Source organism: Anas acuta, chromosome 1, assembly GCF_963932015.1.
Source record: "Anas acuta chromosome 1, bAnaAcu1.1, whole genome shotgun sequence".
NCBI classification, from domain to species: Eukaryota; Metazoa; Chordata; class Aves; order Anseriformes; family Anatidae; genus Anas; species Anas acuta.
Window position 1 is genome coordinate 162,374,198 of NC_088979.1, and position 24,486 is coordinate 162,398,683.

A 24,486-nucleotide genomic window follows, 5' to 3' on the forward strand; every position below is an offset into this window, starting at 1 on the left:
TACTTTTGTTAGTAGCGAGTCCACTGCCACTAACAACTTAATGAATTAGACCTTTTTCCTTCGAGCCTTTGTTTTAAGGGTGGTCGGACACTGGAACAGGCTCCCTAGCAAGGTGCTTGATGCCCCATGCCTGGCAGGGTTCACGAGGCATTTGGCCCATTCCCTCAATAACATGCTTTAACTTGTGGTTAGCCCTCAAGTGCTCAGCAGTTGGACCTGATGATCCTTGTAGGTCCCTTCCAACTGAACTATTCAGGTCTTCGTAAACAGTAAGCATCCATTTTCTGTTCGGCTGGAGAAAAACTGGTTCCGTCATGCAGGTTGCCTCCTGAAAACAAATTCCTCAAATATATAAACGTAGAGTTGAGTTTGTTGGGTTTCCTTGATTGTCATTAAAAAAAAAGAAAATCTTTTATGTCATTCCAGCCATTTTATAGAAAGGTATTGCTTAAGGGGGGGAAGGGTTTTGGTTTACGATTTATCCACAAACTCCTTTATGGTGGTGACATGGCTTTGTTTTAAGGCAGCTGTGTGCTGCTGGGTTAGATTGTATTCATCAGACCTTGTGCTAAGTAGGGACTGACCACGCAATTAGATATTTCCTGTAATCAGTACCCAGGGTGGCTGGGAAAGAAATCCAGTAGTGGCAGAAAACCCGAATGGAGCGAGCGCTCTCTGTTGCTGACCATGCTGTTCCTGTGCCCCGTGTCGCCTTATCGCATAATCACCGCTTGAACAGTTGCATTTTTTTCCTCTTTTAAGTCTCCTTTTCTATCTTTCAGACCTTTTCTAAGCTAAATTGCACTTATTGTTGCACATTTAAATCCCCAAATGAATAGCCAAGATAACATAAACTGTATAATTTTTTTAGACAGACTTGCATGCTTTAGCAAATTCAAATCCCTGTGCTTGTAAGTGGTTGTCTGAAATGTTTCTCTTGTTCAGGGTGGCTCTTTGTCGTCAAAGGAAACAAGACTTAGGCATTTCTGGTCGTCTTGGACCTGCTGGTCTGCCTATTAATATTCCTTTTAAAATATGAAATGTATTGGCTACAAAGGGGCATGCTCAGCCTGCTTAATTTAAAATTAAACGTGCTTTTCCATTGCCATCTTCAGTTACCAGATTTTGTTAATTTTCCTGAATCCCTTCAAGTTAACCTTCAGTTTATTCTTGAAATATCTGAACTTGGTTCTAATTCAGTTACGCCCGGTCCTTATTTTGTTGTTTTTTCCTCTTTTCATTGTTGGAGGGGCGGAGAGGGTTCATCATCTTCCATGATTTCTCAACCTTTCACCAGTCTCGTCTCCTGGAGTGTGTTCATGCACACGTAAGCCTTTGATCACTGCACCAAGTGAATGAAACACTTAGGCTTGCTTGGAGTGCTGAACGTGAACTCAGCGCTTAGATCAAATTTCAGCCCTTTCACACAGTGTTATGGTTCAGCTTGGCCTTCCTGCTCTGGAGGGAAGACTGAAGTCTTAAAAGCTTGTAACCTCACAGTATGCTGTTGGGTGCCTGCACTCCTTCTAATAAGCACATTTTTGCTGCTGTTTTTGTGGAATTTCACAATCAAATCTCAGTCTGCAAAAGAAATGCCGTTCTGGGCAGGTACAAAAATACGTGCTGTGGTATCCCATCTGCAGCAGCGGCCAGGAGCAGTCATCTTCAGAGGAGTGTAGCAAACCAGGTGTGTTCAGAGTGGTATGTAGGTATTTTCCCCTGCCTTCAGCAGCCGCAGCTTTAGCTTATTCTCCCTCAGATCACCGTGTTTAGCAGACAGTGGCCTACCTATCCCTGAGGAATTTGTCTGAAATGTTTTTGAACTTGCTTATCTTTTGGCCAGTGCAGCAGCCTTTGGCAGGGAGCTTTGTGGTCTAATTAGTTGTTCTGTAGAGAAGTGGATTTATTTTACAGTTTAAACCTGCAGCCTGATGGTCTCCTTCTTTGCTCTTCCTCTTTGGGAATAGCTAAAATCATTCCCTTGTGCACACCTGATTTGATACATAAAATTTTTTTTCCTGATCTGTCGTATTGCTTTGTTGATAGGGTGACCAGAACCACACACAATATTCAGGATGCTACAAGTGTAATGCATAAACATAAGGAAGATTTTGCCTTCATTATCAATTTCTGTCCCTAAGAACAGTATATTCTGACTGCCACAGTTCCTGTGGAAGCAAGGACTGCATGATGTCTCCTTATAGGATGGCTCCTAATGCCTTCTCACAAGTAGTAACAGCTAATTTTGAGCCTACCATCATGTAGATGTATAGGTGAAAATATTTTCCCCCATGTGTATCACTTCGCACTCATCAGCATTTAAGTTTCATCTCCATTTTATCATTTTACCCAGCACTGTCAGATCTTTTTGCAGCTCTTTACCAGCAGTGAGATTTGACTACCTTGCATAATTTTACAAAGTTTGCGAGTTTCATCACCTTCTTGTTCACCCCCCATTTGACATCTGGTAGGAATGCAGTTGAATGGCCTAGGTGTCTGCAGAGACCCTTAGAAATTTTTGCTGACAAACCCATTCCTTGTCAAAACTAACAATTTCTGTTCTTGCTACTTTCTCTTTTTTCCTTCAAGTTGAGGGAAATAAAGCTCCGTTCTATGTTTATTTGAAGTGCTTCTGCTGTACTTGAATCACTTTGATTGGTTTTGTGTGTTTTGAATAGGATTTCCCCTTTTTAAGACATTTTTAGTTCTTGTATTTCTTTTTCCATGCCATCCATTTTGAGCTGCAGCTTCCCTTTGTGCTTCAGCAGCCCATGCAGCACTGCAGCTCTGACTCTTCTCTGTGTTTCCTGCTGCAGCTTTATAGCACAGCGATGGCATCTTCCAGATCGCTGATTTGTCCCTTTGCTGAAATCTTGAAATCTAAATTAGCCCTTAGTTTCTTCAATTTGAGATAGCTGCCCAGCCCTACTTGAGTGATTATTTCTTTGTTGTTACTTGATTTGCTTGCCACACGAGCGTATCACCATTGGCAGGAGGTATCTTTTAATAGTGCAAGTGTGAAGGATTTTTTTCTTCTTCTTTTTAATTGCAGGATTCATTTTTTTCTGATATTTTGTGCCTGTTCTTTGGAGAACTTAAATTGCCTTACAGGAAATGGAAGCTAATAATTCAGTATCCTTTAGTAGTGGTTGTTATCTCTAGCCCCAATCCCAAAAGCAATTTTTTTCATTAACCAGTGTCTGGATATCAGTGAAAATGCTGTTCTCCTCTCCTACTTCCTAAAAATGTCAGCCCCCTGCCTTTTTCCATCCCAGTCCCTTTTAACAGCAGTCTTCCAAAATCCCTTTTCCCTTTCTCTTTTAGCAAACAGTGTGCGATAGCCAAGATCTTTCAGCTTTTCCTCGTGGCTCGTTGCAGCAAGTCATCTCTCCGTGTCCTGCTTTCCAGGAACGGGAAGGTGGCTGCCTGCTGCCTCTGCTGCCCTTTCGCCTGGATGTTGCAGCCGAGTCCTCTGCTGGCCTGCCAGCTGCTGCGTGCCAAGGAGCTGGTGGCTCTCCTCCTCCTGACATGGCCGGCTCTGAAAGCCGCCCTACCTTCTAGCTGAGTTTGTGCCGTGCTCTTCTACAGGAGCAGTTGTTTTCCTGAAAGCATAGGATTCAAACAGATCAAGGAGAGAGTATGGAAAATTTGTGTAAAGTGAGGATTTACACCTGTATAATTAACGCCATGTGTTTCTTTCTTTTTTTTTTTTTATTATTTTATATTGCTGGCTTTTCTTTTTATCGACCTTTAGTTGTTGCTTTCCATTTCATTTCACGTATTTATTCCTGACACTGGTATGCAGGAAGGGGAAAAATAAGGAGATAGCTAGAAAGCAAAGTGAAGGAAAAGGGAAGAAAAGAGAGAGCAAAGGAAGAAGAGACATTCTAGAGGAAGGTATTCAGGAGGCCTTCGTGCAGGTAAGAAACAGAAAGAAGCAACCAGTGGGCAAGAAAAACCTTCTAGGGTTATAGACAGTCGAAAACATGACACAGTCACATCTGCTGTGGATGTCCATGAGCGTTGGGTAGGCGCTGGTCAGTGCCTCTGGGACACAGCCGCGTGGTGCTCGGAGCTGGTCCCAGTGCTCAGCCAGGAGCAGGGAGGTTGGGTGGCTTGGAACCAGTGTGGAGCTGGGATTGACTTCTGCTGCAGCCCTGAGGGAGGCAAAGAACGGTACCCAACGTGCACACCCCTCTGTATTTTATTGAGAACAGTGTGCTGACAGAAGAGCTTACTCGTGGAGTAATGAAGGAGCATGTATGGCCAAAAAAAAAAAACAAAAAACAAACGAAACAAAAAGCAAAACAAGAAACAAAGCAAAAGCCCTTGGAACAAAAGGAGTGCAGCCAGAGGAGGTTTTAGTGTTCTGGGTGAATCAGAGCAGGCTGCTAGGGCTGTGGCAGCGTCCCCCTGCTGCTCCCACTTCCAGGTTGGGTGTTGCTTCATTTCGGTGGACAGAGAAGGATGAGCTGTAACGAGGAAGAAATGGGCTGCTAATAGCATGGAGGAGTAGAGACAATGTATCTGGCGTTAATACTATTGATAATTTAGTTCAAGGGATGGAGTGTCTCTTCTAAATGGCACTTTTCAGTCTCTCCAGCCTATTCTAAGTGAGATGTATGTGCCTTGTGGCCAGAGATGAATTGTGGAGATAGGACCTCAGAATCAATCTTCGCTGTGTGGTCTTTTCTTCTTTCTTTCTCTCTTTTTTTTTTTTGAAATCGAAGCCAGGAGTTGATTAGATGCCTGGCAATGATTGCTACCCATTGGCACCTCCCAATGGGAGCGCGCTCCAAGTACCAGCCTTCAGCTCTGTCAAGCAGGGGAGGTTAAGCAGGCTGCTTACTGAGCAAAAGGAATTTCTCTTCCCATGAGAGCCCGAGTGCTGTTTCCCTGGCTAAGAATGCTATAATTCCTGTACAAGTGACAAGCAGGCTGCTACCATCTGCTGGTGAATGGCTGCAGGATGGTGGGGTTTGGGTGGAAATGTGCTCATGGACCAAGGAGAGCGATTAGCGGTCGTTAAGCCCAATTTATTTATTTCACGTATGAAACTCCAGGATTTTATTTTGGTTTTAGATCGGTTTCTAATTGTAGCGTCCCTCTTTTATTTATTTGTTCTTGAAATATAAATAGGTAAGGGTAAGCTTCTGGCCAGAGCCTCAAAAGGTACTGACAGGAGCTATGCATCTCTTTCAAGACGCAGCAATAACGTCTTGCAAAAGAAGGCTGAAACCAGCTGGAAAGTTTGTCATCACTATATTCTGTCTTGTTTCTGGAGATATTTGGAAACCATGTGGCATTACGTTATTATCATCTCTTTCAAAGGTTAAGTGATAGACTCGTAAGGTGTTTTAGCACCGTACAACTTTGTAGGGTATCTGCTTTGTTCAGTCTGTGGCGTGTCAAGAAGGAAGAACTCGGAAGAAAAGAGTAGTTATTGTGTATGTGGTTCCCCCAGCTTCCCCTGAAAGAAGCAGATGGTCGGGGGTCCCAGGAGGTAGAAGAAATGGGGCCATTAGACTGTCAGTGGCTTGTGAAAAGCAGAAGCATCTGCCAGAATGGAGACTTGTTCAGCAGCAGGGGAGCCAGCAGCAGCAGATGATCTCTGCCTTGAGCAGTCGATGGTATTGCAGTCCACTGGGGAATTGCTGTCGTGGGCGTAGCTGCAGGTAACCTTGGTAATAATCTAGTTGGTCAGGCAGGTTGAAAAAAAAAAGGAAATAAAGGCTCGATGCTCGTCCTCGGGCATCTTAACTCCCTGCTTTTCCTGCCTAGCCAGTCCTAACTGCAGCCAGAGTGAAAATATTCTGTGCCTCTGCTCAGCTGAGCACTACAGGCGCTCTTAAAAGCCCCCAATCTGCCGGTCGCGTTTCGGCTGCAGGTTTCAGAACGGCAAGGCGAACCACGCTAGGTGCAATAAAGAATTAGTTCAAAGACTAAATTAACATTTGGAAAAGCGTCAAAAATGTTGCTGGGGGTCTTTTTGTTTTCAGCTGTATCGCACGGTGCGCTCTTATGACATGCCTTTTTAGTTACAAGAAATATTTGACACAGCTGCAGTTTAATCTCCGCTGTTGTAGCTCTTCTGCTCTTACTGACTGTTCGTACAGGACACGGTGTTCCAGGGAAGGATGACCTCTGCTGCTGCAGCAGCGTGGTGGTACTTCAAAGGCTGGATAAAGTGGGGAGGACAGAATGCCTCTGAGGAACAAAACTAGAAATTCATATCTGTGTTCAAAAAGAATAGTCAATTTGGGCTGCTAGAATAATTAATCTTCGGCAGCCACATCTGAAAGAGAGAATAGCGCGTCCAGGTAAAGAGCTCCGATTCAGAGCTCCTCAAGCTGCACTTTGTGAGTACTTGGCATAGGTGAATCTGGGACTATTGCCAGTACATAATATTCTTCTAGGGTTGATTTCATAGCCAGGAAAAGACATTTTCTATACATGAAACTTGGTTTTACTCCCACGAGAGAATGAATTACAGAGCAGTTTGGCTAGAGGTCCATGCATTTTGGTGTATATTTAACTATTGGTTTAGACTTTTTTTTTGTTTTAACGTTTAGAAACTAGCGTTCGTGTTCTGACAGGCAAAAATAAGCTGCCTGGGTGTTTCTTTCTCTGAGCCTCAGGGGCACTTTCCTTCCATTAAAATACTGCAGTAGTTTGTCATGATACGCGTTCGTTGCTTAGAAGATAGACGCGATGGGGAATGTTGAAGATCAGGCTCAAAGTGCTTTGGCGTAACTGAGAAGAGAAGGCAGTATTCAAGACTGGAGTTGTACGTGTCATGAGAAGTGATGCCTCACAAGCTTGCCTGCTCGTTGCATCTGCTTTGATTTGAAGAGGGCCACCTGGTTTATGGCTGGAGCTAATTTTGCTTTCATCCTCGTTCAGTCACTGAAATACAAACTCCAGTCATCGCTGTCTGCGGAGCACAGAAGAGTGGGAAGAGCAGCGACTGTCAGATATTCTTAGTACTTTTTTGCAATGCTGTAACGAAAGCCCTGTTTATTCAGCCTGGGGGATTTCTCTGGGGCTGTAATCTTCGGCCACATCTGTTGCGCAGACCTCTGCTGCCACGTGCATGTACGTCAGGGATGTGAAGAAGTGTGGTCGAGCCCCTGTGGCCACCTTGGCATCTGAGGCTGCTGGAAGGGTAGAGCAACTACACTTCTGTGCAGTGCCAGGCATGCTGCTAGCTTGAGCACGTCTGTTCTGCCTGCTGTACTTCTCGTAGTGTCGATGGGGTACGTGTAGTTTGACGCTAGCTTTTCCAGCAGAAAGAGAGATTTTAGGTCATGTCGTCATCTGTCTGCGTGTAGTCAGTGACCAAAGGCAACTTTTCATAGCCTGAGCTGAAGGTGAATTGTACCGGTAATAATACATTGTGGTGGTCACATTTATCGGCAAAGCCCAGTTCCTGTGTCTCTTAGCTATAGCTAAGAAGTTGCTGCAGGTGATGGTTTTCTGCCAGTAGTCCTTTTGCATTTTAGTTTATAGATCAGAGTGGTCTCTCAGCCTTCTGCCAGATGTGACTTTGTTTTCTTGAAAAATGTCAAGCTGTCAGAAATCAGCTTTCATCAGAATCTGAGATGAGCTGATGAAAATCACTCACCATATACATCCAATAGAAAAAGTTGCTGTCTGAATGAGATATACGGTGGGCCTATCCCACAAAGTCATTCGGGATGAAGTAAATGGGTGAGTGGCTTTCATTCTGCCGCATTCACATCTGTCTGATAATACGATCAAATCCATCATTGACCAGTTGAGATGCTGGGATTTAAGTAATGGAAATTGAATACGTTCATCAGATGAGCTTTACTACTTTGAAAATAAATGTGTGAGCATCTCTGGCACTGCGAGCATTTGTTGGGAGATGTGCCATTTGGTGAGGTATTTTACCTTGATGGCATCTTCGGTGCTCCATGTAAACCTTTTTTGATCACAATAAAAAAGGCTCAACTGGACCGCTGGTGATAATGAAACCGATGTGACCAAATTACTGTTATGCTAATGGTGTCTTCTAAATCATTTGCTGTCATGCTAATTTTCATTTTAAAGCTACTGTAGATTCATAAATGCTCTTTGCCACTTTTAACACTGATGTCATTGTCAGGTACTGAGACATGGCTCAGTGAGATGGATTTGAGAGAAGTGTTTTCAAGTTCTTTCTGAACGGTTGGTTTGAACAGTTGGTGTATCTTGCCTGGTTAAAGCACAGCTGAAAAGTTTCGTTTGAAACAGCTTATGTTGCCTTTATTCAATAGGCCTTTCTTTCTGCGGTGTGTAAAGACACAGTCTGACATTGTGTTACTCAAGAAATTTGTGCTGGAATGTGGTTGATAACATTCCCAGGAAAACAGGGATTTTTGGAAAGCTCGTTACAGTCTTCATTGCCGTTTCTTGGTTTCCCTTTCAGAAATGTTCCCATTGCCAGGAACCAGGAGCCACCTTAGGCTGCTACAACAAAGGCTGCTCCTTCCGATACCATTACCCATGTGCCATCGATGCAGGTAAGAAGGAATGACACGCTAACTACATTTCTATCTATGAAAACATAGTAATAGAAATGATGAAGAATGGCATCAGATAAACAGTGTACAGTAACGCGCTGGGACAAGATGGAACTCGTAATGAAAAGGAATCTACCTGAAAGTGCAGAAAAAGCCTGCTTCTGCAGAATGCAGCTACGGCAACTAAAAAGCGGCTGCAATGTGAGAACTGGCTGAAAAAAACTGTAAGAGGATGCAAGCAACCAGAAAAACATTTCCCCTCTTTCAGAGTTAGACTTGTATAGATAGGCATTATAGTAACTTCAAGTGCAAAACGTTTGTAGAAACTTCAGTACCACTTGCAGCACAGCCTTCCTTCTCCCCCCTCTTTCCAAGCATTTCAGCCAGTCTGTTCAGTAGGTCCAATTTTTACTTACTGTATAAGCTAACAGCTTGGATGGTTTGCACTTGCTGAATTTGCTCCTTTTATTCAGTGTTTAGAGGAGGAGTTTTAGAATTTTAGAATGAATAATGTCCCAGTATTCCAGTACTGTGCATCTCACTATCATACATTAGTTTAGTCTCAAGGAAGTAAGGATTCAAGATTGCATCTCTTGTCTGGCATATAATTGCAAGCTTCCTGTTTGTTATCCCACTTCTACAGTAGCTCCATCTATTTTTTTATGCTGTTTTTCAAATGTTAGTAGGTATGAAACAAAGTAGGTATGATCACTGCTGAATGACTACATTGCACTTCTGGCTGTGAAATCCCACCCTAATGGAACACATTTTATTCCAATAGAAGTGTACTTAATGCAATTAATATAGCAGTGGAATACTATTATTCCCACAATAGAGATGGAGAAGTCTTGATTTTACATGAAATGCAATGTTAAAGAAACATTATTGAAGTTGCAAAAAATCACACTCAAAAATGCCAGAAATAAGGCTGTCCTTGCAAGTTTAACGTTGTTATCTTAGGAATGTATCTTATAAGATAGCGATCACCTAATTAAAGATTTATATTTCCATAGGGCTCTACCTTAGCTCATAGGTTGAAGGGGAACTAAATTAATGAACATTATGTTATCCTCACTGTTTGTGTAACTCTGTATTTAATTTACCACATAAGATTCTTTCTCAGTTCTGAAAGTAGAGCTGGGGAATTCTCTAATGTTCATGTCCATCATGCCGAAGAGTTCTGTGAACATTAACAGGCTTGTGCATCTGAGATAGAGAATCATCATATTTGCATTCATACTGCATTTAGTAGTTTGTTTCTGGTTTCTGACATGGCCTTTTCAATGCCCGGAAAATGCAAAATGAATTATAGAGAATGTGCCCAATAGTTCAAGGTGCTTAATTTGAATTTTTATGTATAGTATGTAGCATTTTCTTTGTTCTAAATACAGGTATCAAACTTAAGATATTGTCCTTTTTCTTCAGATATTACCTTCCTCATTAAATCTACTCCACTTCAGCAAATGCAGTAGGATCCTCCAGATGACAAATTTACTGAACAATCATGACTGATTCCCAAGAGCAGTTCTGTGTCATGCACAGAAGAGGCAGTGTTCCATGGAAAAAATAGTGTACAGTCATACTCTTAAATCCCTACTATTAAATCTGTATTAAATCCATGTTAAACGTAGTATAATATGTCTACCATTTGATACATTGAAGTGGGCTACATTAAATTTGTCATTTCCTAACATTTGTCTCGACATTGCAACCTCTGAGGTTGGTTTTTTGTTTTTTTTGGAGTAGCTTTTTGTATTCAAGTTCCAAGGCTATGCTTGCTTCGTTTTCTTGTACTTGAAATTTTGTCATGAGACATCGCATTGTCATGTGGCCATCTGTCAGAGGGCACCATTCCAAGCTAATTTCCCTGCTTTGAGTAATATGGCAGGAATAAATCGCAAGCCACTTGGTGGGCTGGAGCTGCATGGAGACAGGATACTTTGGCTGTGAGTTTCACCAGCATACTTAAAGAATAGCAGAGGAATGGTAAAACTTGTGGAACTCTGGTTTCGGTCCAGGAACAGTATGATTTACTGAGAACAAGGACTTCTGGCTTTCTCCTCTCCCCTCTCTTCCCCTCCTCGATCATGTACTTCTGTTTCCACTCATCCCTGCTCCTAACTTCTCCTAGGCGAGCGCTCCACTCTTTCTCCTGCCCCAGATTTCTCTTACCATTAGCCTTTTTGCTTTCTGGACTAGTGCCTCGCAGTTCTGAAATGGTTGCCTCCTTCCTTCAGGCTGCACAGACCTCAGGAGGCCCTGACAACCTCACAGCTTTGGGTTCGGGTGCCTGCATCTGAGGCCACAGGTTCATTTACAGAAAAGACCGGTCTGTCCCCAATCAAAAGCACATCAGGTGGAATTTTCAAGGGATTTAGCTACTAAAATCTACGAAACCTCTCCTGAGGACATGCAGATCAAAATCCCTTTACCTCCTTGCAGAGGGTTGTGTTTGCTGACTTTGTGTTACGTTGGCAAGAGGATGCCGTAGCTAAACTTCAGATCCTGTTGCAAATTAGAGTTTGTTAGAGACTGTCAGACAAAGTTTACTGGGATGTTTGACATGGGCAGAATAACTTTTTCCAAGAGAGTTTGAAGGAAATGGTTAGACTGCTTTAGCCCGAGGTTTCAACCAAAACAAACAAGAGAGCCCAGCTTGAAGCAAATTCTCAGCATTGAAAATCTCAGTCTGCTGGTATGACAGTAAAGACCTTGCTTGCAGTTGTTTTTATCTATGGGAATAATCAAGCTGTCCTAATCTATAGCTGCTCTTCCAGTAAATCTGTATAAAAGAAATAAGAAAGCTGTGTGGGGAAGGACATGATTTTCATTTATGCCCAAGCAGCAAAATGCAGGCCTCCTGGAGAAGCAGATCAGCAGTCTTCTCTCCTGCCTCACTCTGCTGCCTGCCTATAAACCCTTTTTACTGGTTATGCAGTGCTGCTGTCTTTCTTGTAGTTAATCAAATATAGATAATTCTCAAGTTCCTTCAGCTCTGTGGTAGTTTTCTTTGAAGTCCACTGCTAGGAAGGCCGGAGCCCCCCCTTGCTTTACTGAGGATCTGGTTCTGAGGCCTCAAAACTTTGTGTGGGCATTTACAAGGGCTCTCAGGCCTTTAGAATACATATGACTTCTTTTGTACCTTAGGAAGAAAAATCAGAAAACACTTCCTGGAGTGCTTTTTAGGGTATATCAGGTCAGAAGCACTTAGCATTTGACAGAGTTCCTCTGTCAGCCCTGGCAGTGTGACGGTGCCGTAGCTGGGCCTAAAGATGCATGGCGGATTCCTAGGCAGTTACACTGAGCCGAAATGTGTCTTCACCTTTGCATTCCTGTGGATTAGAAGCTAGTGCCCTGACAGCTACTGTTCCCCAGCTGAAAGGCACTATATTTTTGGTGAAATGTCTCCAAATGCTTCAGCTCCTTGCGGTGCTGGAGGCAGGCCCTGTGGCGTGACCTGGGCTTGGCGCTGGCCCTGGTGAGGAGCCAGGTTTTGTGCTGCTGCTGCTAACTGGCTGCTATGTGAGGCATGTGGCTCTGTAACCCTCCCGTTTGTACATATGGATGCTTGTGTATATCCCGAGTCAGCCTTCATTTTAATCTCCTTTCATAGAAAATAATCTTTGGCTATATCGGGCGTGCTTCTGTGCAAGAGGACTCCTGCTAGCCATTTGCATAAAAATCAAGATGAGTAGTGCCACTTAAATAATTTTTATATGGAAATGGCTGCGGTTAACGTTGTCTGTGTTTGGCTTCCGTCTGTCCAAATTTATGAAGAGCCTGTGATATCTCAAGATAACTTAGTCCTAGGGATGTCTCCATGGAAACAGGATCTTTGTTTTCTGAAATTTTGTATCTGCTCCCTCTGCTTCTTCCTCCCCACCTGGAGTCAGATCCGGACTGTTGGGGCACGCTTACCCCCACAGCATCGATGGTAGGGAGTATCAGGAACACAATTTTTTTTTTAATAGTAAATTAGGACAAGACTAGCAGCAAAATAAAACACATTTTCAGAGAGCAGAAATCCTGTGTCTTCACAAATATCGTTAAAGATGAGTAACAAGGAGAACACAGAGGGTGAGACAAAGTGTGAAGCTTGCAGAAGAAAAACTGCTTCTATTAAAAATGTTTTAGGTTTTCCCTGACTACTTTATGGAAGAAAATCTGTGCAAACAAGGACGAGCCTCTGTTCTTTTTCCCTTTCTGCCACAATGAGCTGATCATAGCGATGTGTCTGATGACTTTGTGGTGAATTGTAATCTGTGATATGAAATACTTGCTGACTGAAATCCAGTCCAGCTTGGTAATGATGAACAAGTTCTGCTGCCTCAATTATTCAGCTGGTTTTGTAGTGAGCTATTTTTCACAGTTGTCCCTTAAGAGAAACAAAAAATCGTCATTAATTAGGTCTTTTATTAGCTGTTGCAACAAAAATGCCAGACTTACAAAGAAATAGAGCTCCATAATCAGATCAGACGTGAGGTACAAGGTATCTGACTCTTATTCCTGATCCTTTTACGATCCTTGTTCCTTTCTGATGCACGAGATAGAGAACTGCATTCGCTACCCATGGTGAATTTCCAAGAAAGAAAAAGAAAAAGCTATTCTAACATATTGTTTATATTTTTGATCACTGCCCTCTATATTTTTGATTATATTTCTGTATTATGCAGTGATGATTCAGGATGTAGTCTAAATGTATGATTCCTGCCCTTATAACGAGACACATTTTCTTTACTTCTTTTCTGTTATTTGCTAATACTGCATTTGAAATCGTTATCCATGGCAGGATTAAGGGTTTCACTCTTCCTTGCTAAAATCTCTCAAGTAACTTAGCCCAGTGCATGCTGTTTCCCTTTGATTCAGGCCAGAGGCACTCGTGTTGAAACATAAGCATTTCATAGCGGCGAGATGCTCTGCCAAAGCTTGGGTGTCTAGAAAGCTTTTCCCTCAAGCTTTAGTTGCAGTCTCCTGCTGTCTGCTAAACTCTTCCAGCAGATTGAAGCAGCAGGTAGCGCTGGTTATGCTACATACTTAAGAGCATTTTAAATTAGCACGTTTTATTTACCAGCGCGCTTCTTTCCTTGCTCGCTCTTTGGATAGGTTGGAGAAGACGGGCGGCTGTAAGCACCTTGCTGAATTCTCACGCTGGCAGGTCAGCCTGCCTTTGGTTCCTGAAGCAACAAGAAAAAATGATGTGAGAAGTCTGGGCGAGTTAAGAGGTGCCCCTGCAGTTCAGGGTGCCCAGGGGGGCAGCTGAATTTCCTGGGCAGGCTGCTGCTGCTCCTTGACCTGGCTGTGAGGGTGAAGTACAGGCAACCTGGAAGCTGCAGGGTGAGAGGCAGTCGGACAGCACTGCTGCTGCCCCTGCAGCTCCTGGAGATGTCTGAGCAGGAGGGTGAGAGGGGAGGCAACACCTGAACTGTCTCTGCCCCTGAAGAAGTGCTCCATGGGCTACTGTACTGCATAATTCCTTCCTAAACAAGTGCTTCTGCATAGGTGCCCCGTTTCCGTAATAAGTTTAAATCGTTAATTAAGCTATTTCTTAGATGATAGAGGCTTCACATACACGAATTGTGGAAGCAGGTCCAAGAGCAGAGCAGCATGAGTGACCTGACTACCAGGGATAGTGTCAAAGTGTAAACTGATCACCGGGATTTGGGATTGCAAATAAACTGTCATATACACCCATAGCTAGAGACACATTCCCCTTCTGCCCCCATGTTGGCAGGGCCTTGGGGTAAGGATGAAAGGCAACGATTTTCCTACCAAGTATGAAGCAGGGATCGTCTGTTGAGATCGGATCAAGGTGCCCGTCTTCCTTGTGCTGTAGCAAGGAAGGCTGGAGTAGGTGAAGGGGGCTGGGGTGCAGGATTTGTAGAGTTGCTGTTGTGATTCCTCTCTGCGATGCAGAGGAGTGGGGAGACTGGGGATGCTTGGACTTGGCTTGGTCATCCAGGTGACGTTGTCACTTGGGGGGTTTAGGAATTTTATTTGCTAAAACTGTGGGGGTGTCAGGGACAAACCTGCTAGTAAGACAGTATTCTTAAAAAAGATGTTTAAAATAAAATGTATAAATGTATAAAATAAAAATGTATACCTGAAAAGCAAGACTAACATGCGATGTATTTATTATTCAAGTTGTTTTTTTTATATATATATTAAAAATGTAATAAATTGCTGTCTTCTCCTCCCCTAGATTGTTTACTAAACGAAGAGAATTTCTCAGTGAGGTGCCCCAAGCACAAGGTAAGAATCTTCTCCTGTATTAGATCTGCTTTTTTGCTGCCCTCTTCTGGTATCTAAATTTGCTTCAGTAATTTCATACCCGGATAACATCTGTAGTCAGAGATGCTTTTAGATGAATTCTTCTGTGATGTGTGCTTGTGGTATGTTCTGGGGGCAAACACCGACTTGAGAAGAATGCGGAGAGTTTAAGAAGATAAATGAAGTTTTTTGCTGTATCTGCTCAGTTGTTCTTTAGATCCTTGATGACTCTTTAGAAAACCCAGCTTCATTTCCTGTCTTCTGTGATAGAATCAGTACACTGCTCACTGCCTCTGTTCAAGTGCTGCGTTGCAAGCTGTGGTGTGGGTTTTTTCATGGATTTACTGAGGATGCAAAAAGAAGAGTAGCTCATGGAAACGTGAACTGCTGTAGTCATGAACCTGAAACACATTGTCCTAGTAAATTGATAGTAACTCGGCTGAGTCCTACCATTCAGCCTACAATATATGTTCAGCTCTTCTGTAGATCCTTGGCTCTCCAAAAGACCCACTGTTTCCTGGCTTTGGTGCTGGATTCGGCATGCTGCTTCTGCCTAGGGTTTGGATATGCTTCACTGAATGTCCCTGGAGCCTGCAAATGCTGTGGTGCTAGGAGCTGGAGTTCATTGCTCTGGGTGGAAAGCGGAGGCAAGACAGACAGAACAGACTCTCTTGTGCCTATAAGCAGTGTGATACAGGGCTGGAAATATCCATCCACCTTCATCCCACCCAGCTCCCCCCAGTCCACAGCCCATAAGGGAGGTTGCATCTCTAGGAGCCTGTGGATGTCCCCCAGTCCCCTGGTTTTAAGTGCCTTGGGGTATTCAGGAAAATCGTGTTCTTGTGGCCAGTTGGGTACAACGTAAATTGTGTGAGAGTGTGGATGGCACATGCTGGAAGAATAAATGATAATAGGGAGTAATTCTGTTGCTCTCTAGCAGGGATTAGTTTCCATTTAGTTCTTGTCTGCAGATCTCTTCTCTGCCTAGAATTAGACTGACATCTGGTGGTCTTTTGTCTTCACAGATTATCTTTAATCTGTCTTTTGTAAACACACAAGAATTAGTCTCATGTTCCTTTCTAGATGTTTCACCACAATATGATGCATTTATGTAGATGTATTTAAAATGCACTGGAAGATTCTGGGGGCATTGAGTCAGTGATCCAGACCTGGCCTACTTTCCATCATACAAAAGAAAATCACTTACTCTGTAAAACTGTGGAGAGGATGTTGAAAATTTACACGAGCTTAAACTGATGCATTAATGTTGCATGAGCCTGCACTTCTTGCCTAACAAAAAGGGAAGGGGTGAGCTCCCCTTACTGTGGAATGCAACTCCAGAAGTGCCACCCTCTTCCCAGCTCTGGATACTTGCCTAAAGAGAGTAAGAAGGTTGCATCTATGAAGGCTGTTTTATTTTTGCTGCCCGCTGCCTGAAGTATTACAGTGAAAGATGGTTCTAAAGCTTTTCATGGCTGGCTTGGGTCAGCACTGCTGTATATTAGTATTCGCTCGGATGGTACCCAAACCATGAAAGGAAACGACTGTTTTATGGAACCCAACCTCTTGGAAAAGATGCTGAAGAGGCACAATGATTTCTGAAGTAATATTGGAGGGGGCGAGAGGGGGAACACTGCCAAATAGGTTGATTAAGGTACTTCACGAGGCAATAAAAGTTGTGAATTTTATTTGAAACTGCCCCGCTGCACATTTGCTGTGTCGCTTCAAAAATAGAAGTTCAACATCAGCAGCCTTTGACACTGAACTTTGGTGGCTTTTGCTTAGTAAATACACGAATCATTTGTTTGCAGTCAAGCAGGGCTTTTTGTTGCCTGCTTGTGACTCTGCCCTTGCTCTGTGGTTCACTACTCATTACTGGTTTGCTGCAAATTCTTCTGCAGGGCAGGACATAGCATCGCTGTGCTCCTTCCATTGCAGTCACTGGAGTGGGGAGTTCCAGCCAGCTGGGAGGCTGGAACAGCAAGGCTGAAAACCATTGCTCTAGGATGACTGGGAAACAAATTACACCCATTTTTTTTGCAAGCTACGAGCATGAGCAACTGAAAGGAGAAGAGATTTTAGATTAGACCGTTTAAAACCAGGCTGTTAGGGAGCAACAGCTTAACATCAGTAGCTAATTAGTGGCTGTCTAATATCTCACTCCTCTGTTCTGTAGTTAATGGGTGGAGGAGCTAACTTCATAAATCCACTGACACTCACTAAGTCCCCCAGTATAGCGCTCCTTACCCTTTTTTTAGTCCGTGCCTCACGTCAGTAAATACACCTCATCATAATAAGTGGCTCCTGGAGAGCAAAGGTGCTCCGTGCCTCATTAACTGCGCTTAACACTCGAGGCAGAGGCAGGCGAAGTCCGGAGGGACTGCTCCTGCCTTCCCCTGCGCTCCCCAGCGAGCTTTCCCATTTCCTTCTGTCAGCATTGATGCTTCAACCATCCATGTCCTGAATGTGCTACTTTTGCAAAACAGCAGCTTTTATCACGGGGAGAATGCTGTCTGAAAACTAATCATCTTCGGAAGGGTTCGGCTTCCGCTGGCAGACCCAGCCAGCTGGGTGTCTGCAGCGCAGCGAGTGCGGCTGCAGGAGGACTGCTGGGGATGCAGAGACACAGAGGGGGGCAGAGAGGGGATGGGACACCTCTCCTTTTGGGGGCACCGCACCCTTAGGTTTCCTTAAGCCATCTGCGGGGTAGCTACAAGTGATGTTGCTAAGTTTGTTCTACTTTTTTTGTGTTAAATTCTGTGTTTCTTAACCAGGCTTTCGTATCCCAACCTCTTTACTTTTGCAAAATTGCCTGCTTTTGTCACAGGGAAAACTCTGTCTGAAAATCTGTGTCTGGTTTCAATACTGACTTCTCTTTCTCTCTCTCACTTTCTGTATGTTCACTTTCCCTACCCCTGTCTTCCTTTTCTCCCTTGTTTTCTTTTTCCTCCTCCTTTTGGCTTGCTGGTTCGTCAGCCCCTCCTTCCTTGCTCTCTTCCCTCCTTGCAGAACAAGATGGTGAAAGGCAGCCTCAGCACAGAGCAGTCGGAGCGGGGGTGAGGGGGGAAGTGTACTCCTGGGAATGGAAATAAAAGCAAGCACAGGTGAGTTGGGGAGAGTTTCCAGTTTCCACCTGCCTTCTCCTGTGGCTCCTTACCTGCAGTGCTCTTCCCCGCTGCTATGAGATAACAAGGTGATCTTGTGTACATGCAGAAAATCTGTAATTACTAATTTGTTTCGTTTTTGTCCTGCTACCAGACTGTTCAGGCTAGTGGCTTGAATTTGGTTGTATTTCTGCAGCAGTTCCTTCTGTGTAGTGGTGAGAGACAAAGCTTGTTAGCTGTTGCAACTGCTTGATTACTCCCCCAGCTAAACCAGTGGCAGAAATCTCCTTTTGTAGTGCCCTGAGCATGCCCATAAGGATTTGAAGGGGTTTTTCCTTAAGTCACAGGCAGCTGCAGCACTGCAGAAGGCAGCACTTCTGCTCTCGAGCCCCAGCTCCCTCCTTCCTCCTGCCTCTCCCTTTGCCGAGCCCAAACGTTCATACAGCCACGTGGGAACCTGGTCAGAAACTCGATTTGTCTGAAATTAAGTTTTGCCACGATTAGGCCCTCGTCCTAACCTGGTTTGCTGTGTTGCTGGGTGAATCCCCTGGCACAAGGAGGGAGCAGCGCAGAGGTGGGAATCAGCGCTGGGGAATATGATGAGGAAGGGATTTCTTACTTCATTTCCGTCGAGTTTATTGCCATTTGGTGGCAACAGGGAGGTCTAAACGAATTAAGTGATTTCAAATTAGGTCCTGTTGGCACGTTTACCCATTAACTGTAGCCCAATAAAGTCTCCAGACTTCATTTCAGTGCTCAGGTGCATTTCTTACTCCAGGCAGTCGTTTCTCTTTTTCTTGCAACACTGCAGCTGAAGTTGCTCTTTCATGCCTGCTGTCCGAGCTGATTACTGTGGTCCCTCTCCCTCAGCACCATTTCCTCGCTTCCCAGCCACCTCCTTTGCCCTATAATCTTGCTTGTTTCCCAACTAAGTACCTGTGAAGGGCTTTTAATGGTGTTTTCTGTGAAAGATGAGGAGTGAACTGGAGAATTCTGGTTTTTAGTATAGTGCAGAAGACAGCTAGTGTTTCCTATAATCACTTTGTAGAGTGGCTGCTGCATTGGCCTAGGTCTGTTTTCTGTGGTTTTATTTTTAACGGTATTTGTTCTTGGTTTTGGGGTGTTGTTAAAACGGTTACCATGCAAACAGCATTAAACTTCAAAGTTTATTATTCGAGTAACTTTTTCCTTCTATGGAAGGGACGTTGGGATTCTTTTAAGCTTTTCTCTTTAAGTGTAAAAGCCAGTGTGGTTTATAATGCTTACACAGGATGGCAGCCTTACAGACAGTGCATCAGGTGCAGATGTTTAACACTAGGGAAGATGAGGAATTGTCTTCTCAGGGATGATTTCTGTAGGCTTTTTAATAAGGAGTTTGTGACTATTAGTATGTCCCAGAGACCTTTATGCAGCTCTGTTTACTGCATCACTTTCCAGCGCTAAATTTTTATATATACAGCAGCAATGTATTGGCTTAAGACCTTGCAGGCTGTGGAATCTCAGCACCATGTTAGCTGTGTGCTCTAGGCATCTCTCGAAGGCATCATTTCTTCCCAATTCTGCTTTTGCCTCGGGTGGTTCTCACCTGAAGGTCCTGTTTAGCCTCCTCCTTTGGGGCTGAGAATATTTTAGAGATGAAGTTGTCCAGCCTGACCTCGTATCGCAAAACAAAAACCACGCAAATCCAAAAGGCCCTGTTCTTAAAAAAAAGGGTTGCTGCATCATGGGGGTAATTAACTAAGTTTAGAGGACTTCTGCTGTTGTCCTGGTAGAACAGCAGCTGCCGCTGTGCAGGCCTTAGTGCAAAGCTGCAAGGGGCAGTCAGCTGTTGGGCTGTTTCGTCTTGCTTCGCTCCTCGGCCCGGCAAGTTAGGAAAAATCCTGCATGTTGGATCACTTCCAGGCAAGTCAGTGTATGCTGTCTCTGTTTGTTGCTTCTTTCTCCCTGAGCCAGTTGCCTCCAGAACATTTGGATCAACTCCAGATCTGGAGAGTGACTGTGAGAGTGAGTCTGGTGCTCTGGATCCCGTCCAGGAACGGGGAAGGACTCTGTGTGGTGAGCCTGCTTTCTCCCGGAGCCAGTGCCTAATGCTCTGGATGGATTCCAGGCATGGGCAAGCGGCACTTGTACAGGAGCCAGAGACAGCAACACGGCCTTGACACTCCTTCAGTGCGGGCTCGCAGTTGCACGGTAATGAGCACCGCACAGGTCAGCTGCCTGAACTGCCGAGGAGCCTCCCCCCGTTCCCCTCGAGCTGTAACTCCACGGCTCACCCGTCTGTTTTCCTACCTCCTCGCCCGACTCTTCGCTCGGAGCCTGGCACCCCCGTAGGAGGGGCTGTTTGCAGCCAAGAGGTAGCTTGCTGCGATGTGATCTAACTGGTGTGCTGCTAAGCAGAGGGGCACTGCCTTCTGTATCACACCGAGGACTCCTGGAGTTTAATTGCCTGCTCTGAGTGATCATGGGTGTTACCTTGCTCACAGGCACACCCCGAATGCTATCAACGCCTTTCCAGATGTGCCACTTGCATCGGGAGTTTTTCATTACCCAAGGCCACTGGCTGGTGGGGAGGGATTTATCCAAGTTGCATCAAAGGGTTAACTTACTAAATAAATGCATTGCTTCTGGGCCTCGCTTGTGTTGCGGGAGAAGGGAAGAAAGGAATATATTATTTCAAGCTTTGCTTTCTTGGCTGTGCAGATTAAGAATGAGAACTGTGGCTTAGAGAAATGAAATTTTAACTTTGTCTGCAGTTTCTCTTTTGAACTACACCTCCACCAGCGTAGTGAACTCCTGGAGTTCATTTTGTCTCCTCAGAGCGTCTGGACAGGAGAATGAGCATGCCAGGCACTGGGACGTTCCCACATGTGTCTGGAAAGGCATCACGAGTATAGTCTTCCCATGAACTTTTGCCACCACAGCCTGGCCATTAGGCAACACAAAACACTAATTACTTGATCAGCAATTAGTATAGCCGTAGCTCTGCCTTTAGCTTGTGAAATCCAGCCATTTCAGGAGCTCGGTTCCTGTGCCCGGTCTCCGCTGGTGCTGAGACCAGTGTCATTATCTGCTCCGTGTCCACTGCAAGCTGCTGTCTGACAACGGTGCGGTGACCTACATGAAAATATTTGGGTCCAAACCCTGTGGACAGTGTGGCATTCCCAAAACTGTCACCACATTCGAGCGTGCTTGGCTCCTTTATTTCCAGTTTCCATAGTTAGGACAGGTACTGAAGAGGAGGTGAGCTTTCTCGCTGCTGGAGGCAGCTGCTTGGTCAGGGTGCAGGCAGCTCTGCCCTCTGGGCTCCTCCGTAGCCAGGCTGAATTCATTTTCTGCTGGCTGTTAAGCTCCTACTTGTCGTTACATGGATTTGCTTTTATGAACTCCTCACCATTGTGTTTTCAGCCCACAAACCTCGAGCCCTGGGTGTTGCTGCAGCAGCAGGCTGCCCGGTGCGTTTCCCCAAAGCGCGGGGGGAGCACTGGAGGACCGAGGAAGCGAAGCCTCCCAACACATCACCGGTGTCGCTTTGTTTTTCAGGTTAGGCTGTTGAGATAAAAAAAAGCGGTGGACATTCGTGAGTGAATGGAATCTCTCCCACTGTGCAGCCATGCCCCCTCTCGACGTGCCTGCCAACGCCAGCACTTCCTTCATCAATTCTTACATCACACTCAAGACCGATGGCATCACCGAATCCGACCAAGGAGTCCGAACCAGCTGTTTCCATGGACACAATCTCCATAGTGACAGTGGGAAGGGGAGGGGGAAAAAGGAAACAGGTGGGGGGAACTAAAGAGGGAGGGATAAATATATATATATATAAAGATCTATTTTTTAGTCTCGAAAGACTTTGTTTTAAATGAAAGGTGCGCTATCCCTTTTGATGCTTTTTGATTAAAATTAACAAAAACCCAGATAAATTAAAAAAAACAAATCCGTAGCTGAAGTTAAATATTAAATCTGAAATCAATGCAAGGCTCGCGGAGCCTTACATTTTGCAGGAAAGAACAGTGGAACTGGGAGTACTCCGGACTGGATTTGTCTCCCTTCCTCTTGCTTTCTTTCTCACAACATCCAAGGAAATTCAATTTTAAAAAGTAAACAAATCACAGGATAAATTGTAGGGTGTGGGAGGAAGGCTTGGATGGATGCAGGTGATGGGGTGTTTGTACTTTGTGTATGTGGGGTAGGGAGGTTAGAGTTTTAAGAAACACTATACATTAACAGTGGAAGCTTGAAAAACATCCGAAGACTCCTAGGCCGTGGCTCACGAAGGAAGAGGTAGCTGCTGCTTGCTTAGATCATGCGAACAAACTTAACCTTGTACATGTGGAAACATCGGTGCCACGTTGGGAAAAGGAGTAGCTGTCCTCTGTGGCAACAGCATGCACCCCCAGGTCATTCCCAGAGGCTGCCTTCAGTTCTGAAGGCAGGTGGAAGACGTGGTTTACCTGCCAGCTTGGGGAAATGGAAGGGAAGTCTGAACGTTGGTGGAGTCAGCGTGCTTTCAAACTGTTCAGAATATCCACTTAGCCCTTTTTTATTTTATGTTTTGCTTTTCCAAAAGAGAAGAGGGAATGTCAGTGTAACAGGCTACACTATGTGGTTTTGTTTTTGTTTTTTTTTTTGTTCTTGTAAATTATGTGAATTGTAAAACTTTTGGGTTTAAGGAACAACAACAAAAAATTCTGAATTTTTTCTTATTAAGGCCTTAAGAAAGGGGTTAGTGCATCTTTCAGGGGTCACTCTGCCATGGGAATAAAATAGCTGTTTCACAAACAGTTTTATATAAAAAAAGCTTAAAAAAAAACCAAAAAAACTAATAAACTTCATTTTAACCTTGTCTCCTTTTGTTTTGTGCGAACTTGATTTGTTTAAAAGGACAGAGAGACACTACTATCTGCTGCTTTTTGGTTTATTTGCCTTCATCAGTTCTGCCTTCAGCGATGACCTTCTGAACTGGCCCAGCAAGAGGAAGACCACAAAAGCTTTTAAAAATAAAAGCTTAGGATTTGTTTGATGCTCCAAGAGAACGAGCCAATGACTGGATGAATTTTCTGTTCGTGTGGGGCGGTGGCTTTTCACCGGCTCACTGACTTCTTTCACTCATAGGATGGTAGCATATCCTAGTGATATCAAACAGCGTGGTGTTTACTGGGAAGTCACTATAGATAGGGATCTAACCAGCATGACTTGGATAAAAAACAAAAAAAAAAAACAAAAACGGGGGGGTTGATATTGTGGGGAGGGAAGAACTATTTTAAAAAGTTATGTACTGGATGCTTGCTCAACTACTCGCATTTTGGAGTATTCAGCACATAAAAAATAAAATCTATGATAGCTCATATTAAGATATCTATTTTAACTCTATTTTTAAAAGATCGATTTAAAGATTTGGGAGATAATTTGGCAGTTATTTATTTCTAGAAGTTGCTACTTTTGCTGATAAGAATTTGGAAAGAAAGGGCAGTCTTCTGCTTACTCCTTTCCCAGTAGCAGCTACTGAAGTTAGTATGTCCTTCTACATTAAGAAATAGACCTGTTGTGATAAATGTCACTAATGTGTCCTGAACTGGTGCTGAAAATATTTAACTGCTGGTGTAGTCAGAAAAAATCATTTTTAGCATAGTTAATGTGATTGAGTAAATGACTTCTTTTCAACTGAATAAAAAATGTTTTTTTTTTTTTCGTAGTGTCTGTTCTATTCAACCTGTTGGGACGGGAGGGGGAAGTCATTGCCTTGATTGATGTTGGAGAGGAATCAGCTTTGTGGTACTACAGCAGCAGAAAACTGGTAAAACTGCTGATCTGGTGCTTTTGGCTCTTTTTGGTGGTGTCACAGCAGAGGGAGAAGGTTTCGGGATGGCTGGGAGGGAGTCTCAGAGGTTTTCCTTGTGTGTTCATGGCCACTGTGGCAATTCTAGAGCTCCTTGCACACCTTGTTTGGAAGGCAGAGGGAGTCACAAACAATAAATCAACAAATTGTACCGCCCTCGACTCCATGACAAATACTGCTCGTTGGGAAGTACTTCGAGCCCTTCAAGTCAGCTTCCACTTGGCCCCTCATCACGGCGGTTCTCGGAGGTGCGGAGCTTGTTCTCCCGCAGAGAGGGGCCCTGCAGGTTGGCCATCTGCATGGCAGTCATGTACAGAAACCTGAGCTGCAACAACTCTGAAGCCAAGCTAAGAGGATCTAAAAGAATGTTTAATGGATTCTTGGGAGAACTTGGATATGGTCCAGAGCAGTCATAAAACCCACGTGGAAATAAAAATCTATTTTGGATCAGAAGCTGAAAGTGCTGAAGCGGATCCTGAAAGCTGTGTGCAAAATGTTTTCCAGTTCCTTCCTGCAAAAGCAATAGCAGCTTGATACGACGGATACCCCAGCTCTGAAAGAAGGAAAAAAGGTTTGGTAACCTTGGCTAATTTAGAGTTTGTAGAGCAGCAATGACCCTCAGCTGAATCGGATCAAGAAGCGTATCAGTGGCCTTCCAACAATTTGTGAGTTACCATTTTGATGAGAAAACGAACTGAGAGTTTGGATAAAGCAGCTCATTTTCAAAGTGGTTCTCCATGCTGTCGGACTCTGA

At 44.1% G+C, this 24,486-nt stretch overlaps 1 protein-coding gene across 6 annotated transcripts in view; it reads left to right on the forward strand.

The window, feature by feature from the left end:
- The window catches only part of TCF20 (transcription factor 20), a 112,100-nt gene extending 89,361 nt beyond the window's left edge, over positions 1 to 22,739 (forward strand). For 4 of the 6 annotated variants that reach the window (XM_068669028.1, XM_068669024.1, XM_068669030.1 and 1 more), the window contains 4 exons: positions 8,432 to 8,525; positions 14,725 to 14,774; positions 17,769 to 17,896; positions 21,437 to 22,739. In XM_068669028.1, the coding sequence (XP_068525129.1) occupies positions 8,432 to 8,525; positions 14,725 to 14,774; positions 17,769 to 17,852 (228 nt within the window). In that variant the 3' untranslated portion in view covers positions 17,853 to 17,896; positions 21,437 to 22,739. The remainder of the gene's footprint in view (positions 1 to 8,431; positions 8,526 to 14,724; positions 14,775 to 17,768; positions 17,897 to 21,436) is intronic. The other 2 variants (XM_068669025.1, XM_068669026.1) reach the window with 2 other exon arrangements.
- The last annotated feature ends 1,747 nt before the right edge of the window (positions 22,740 to 24,486 follow it).